A 2,952-nucleotide genomic window follows, 5' to 3' on the forward strand; every position below is an offset into this window, starting at 1 on the left:
CAATTATTACTGTCGAGAATAGTTCTGGGTCTACAGTGGGGTCAATGGTATTTGTCGCGGTGACCTGCAGCCAATTCGTAGGCTACTGACTACTGATTAATCCACTGAGATCCATAGAAACCAACTCGGTTAGTACTAATCGTACCAGACTCAATCTGGAATTAATGTTGGTTGTCAGCTGGCATAGGCTTTCTCAGGTTCAAGACTCTACCTGTAAGTAAGTAGCCCCCGGCTGAACTCAACAAGTTCATTCCATGCTGGCTTGTAGTTCCAGTAATGAACTAATAATAATGGTCTGCCCCTACTAATAGATCTACATTGGTGAGGTGGTCAGACGTTATCTTGGAGTCAGCCAACTTAATTCTATTTTTCTGTAAAGATTTGGCTGTGTCCCTTAGACCTTTGACATTCATGTCAAGAGGGATGTGATTAACTACTATGGCCTTAACAGGTCGGACATAACCGCCTAGGCGTACTAGTGGTTGTACTACTTCAAATTCTTAAGGTCCAGTATCTGCTAGGAATCCTGATATGTTCAATGTCACCTTACACAAGGGTTTAAGTTTCAGCTGGTTAGCTGCTTGTTGAGTGATGAACGTTCTCTGGGATCCTTGGTCGAATAGACCTCTTGTAGTGATTCTAGAATTCTTACTATTTAATTGTAGTTGTGCAGTAGGTAATACGGCATTATTACGAGACTTGGTGTTAAGCACCTTAACCTCCTGTCGCACCTTACAACACTGCACAATGGTGGAAGTATCCTGTTCCACTTGGAGTTTTGGTGATTTAGGCCTATCAACTCCACACAATGCTGAATGATGTTGATCCTGGTGGCATCTGTTACCTATGTGTAATGGGGTGGTGCATGTATTAGGATCGTGTTGCAACAAGCACCTGGTGCACTTGTGCAATTCCTTGAGGCGCTTTATCCTAGAAACGCGATCAGGAAAGTTTTGACACTGATAAATAGTATGACTCTCTTGGCAAAAGAGACAGCATCTCCTTCCTGTAGTAGATGTAGGAGTCACTAACTTGGGTGACTTATGGACTACAGGTTTAGAAGGGCTGATAGTGTAGGTACCTACTGTGGTGTTCTTCCATCTTCGAGTGGAAGTAGGGGTTTTAGATTTATTAGGCCGTTCATAGGTACCTTTGGATTTGACTGTTTTATCAGTGGTTGATTTGTCAGTGTCAGATATTATTTTCTCATGAGCTCTCAGTCGATTAACTGTTATCCTTAATCCCTCGAAAATTTCATCTAAGGATAGGATATCTGTTTCATAATGGGAACAGATGGATGCTAGAATCTCCTTAGGAAACTTACTCTGTATTTCTATTTTCAATACCCACTCTGCTTTAGGTACATCTGCTTTGACACCAGAGCTTTGATTAGAGACTCTACCTGGAGCCTAAATTCTTGTAGAGCTTCAGGGGTGGTATCTGGTGTAGGTATCGCTCTTAACTTATAATAAAGATTAGCAATAGCAATTTCTTTATTGCTGTAATTAACTTCTAGTAACTGAATAGCAGTATCGTAGTCCTCATCACTAGGGACTAGGTGTTCGACAACTGCTTTTGCTTCACCCTCTAGGGTACTTTGCAAATAGAGGAATTTATTAGGTTTGCTAATAGATTTCTTAGAGTTTACTAAGGAGTCGAACGTTTTCCAATAGCATTCAAAATTCTCATCATCTCTACCATGGAAGTGAAGGAGATCAATTGTAGGAAGACGAACTTCCTGGAGTGTTTCACTTGTGGTTAGAATATTTTGAGAAACTGAGTCGCTCTGCAATTTTTCTAGAGCTTGTGTTAATCTATTTAGATGATCTTGGGTACCCTCCTCAAACTTCTCCATCTCGGCATGGAAGGTATCTAGTTGATCTGGCTCAGCATTCTGTTGCATGAGGACTCTGAGATAGTCATCTGCAGCCTCATTTGTTCTTTGCAACTTTTGCTTGGCCGTCTCTATGAGATTTTCTAATACTTTGGCTGTGGCACCTGATTGTACCAGCTGATCACACTTATTCAACTGTCTAGTCACATGGCCTTTGTGACTCGTGTATGATCTAAAATATAATAAGAAATTGCTGGACATTTCTTCTGGTGCACTTCCTGTGGATTTTGGCTTAGTTGATGCCATGGCTTGGTAATGTAAATAACTGGCGTACTGATTCATATATACGTGGAACCAGGACAGTTATTAATAGCCTAATATCTGATTCTTCAGTTAGGCTATGTGAATCCTACCTCACGTAGAGGTTAGCTTACCTACTTTTAGTAAACAGCTAATATTTGAGTGATATTTCAGTGTCTACAGGAATTCCTCTGCTTAGCTCCTCATAATCAGCTTTGGATGGGTAGTGACACTTCAATAACACTCAAAATGTACTCAGTCAATATATATAATAAGATGTAAAAACACAATTTGTGTAAAATAATGATAAGTCCTACCCTGACTTGGGTTTGCACAATAATAAATGTTGACTAGGTTGTACTGCCTTGTTCAATGCTAGTCTACTAATAATTCTACCTAACTAGGTTGGCTAGTAATAATGAGTTAGGCTAGAGTTGTACACTACAAAGTACAATTCCAGTCTAAGCATTCTATTCTACATGAATTGGCATAAAATACTATAATACTACTAATGTGCAGATTCAGGATAGTGCTATTTTTTGTGTTTTTATAATTTTGGAGTTATATAGAGTATATAAAAGTGATTATATATATGTATGACAATTATTCTACTACTATAAATGATTATATATGTGGCAGATATTTTACTGCCATAATTCTATATGTGTGGCAGGTATGTTGCCATGGATTCTATGAGTGGCAGATATGCTGCCATAAATTCTACGAGTGGCAGATATGCTGCCGTAAATTCTATGACAGTGGCAGATATGCTGCCCTAAATTCCGAGCGGCAGATATGCTGCCATAAATTCTATGAGT

General features: G+C 39.3%; 1 protein-coding gene across 1 annotated transcript; it reads right to left on the reverse strand.

Moving 5' to 3' along the window:
• Positions 1-1,339: 1,339 nt before the first annotated feature.
• On the reverse strand, positions 1,340-2,140 carry LOC138353720 (uncharacterized). The gene has a single exon (XM_069307105.1). It carries the CDS (start codon positions 2,138-2,140, stop codon positions 1,340-1,342), a length of 801 nt encoding a protein of 266 aa, XP_069163206.1.
• Between the last annotated feature and the right edge of the window lie 812 nt (positions 2,141-2,952).

Source organism: Procambarus clarkii, chromosome 59 (assembly GCF_040958095.1).
Source record: "Procambarus clarkii isolate CNS0578487 chromosome 59, FALCON_Pclarkii_2.0, whole genome shotgun sequence".
Classification (NCBI taxonomy): Eukaryota; Metazoa; Arthropoda; class Malacostraca; order Decapoda; family Cambaridae; genus Procambarus; species Procambarus clarkii.

Excerpts from the sequence above, each read along its gene's own strand:
- LOC138353720 (XM_069307105.1), bottom strand. The coding sequence starts at position 2,140 with ATGGCATCAACTAAGCCAAAATCCACAGGAAGTGCACCAGAAGAAATG.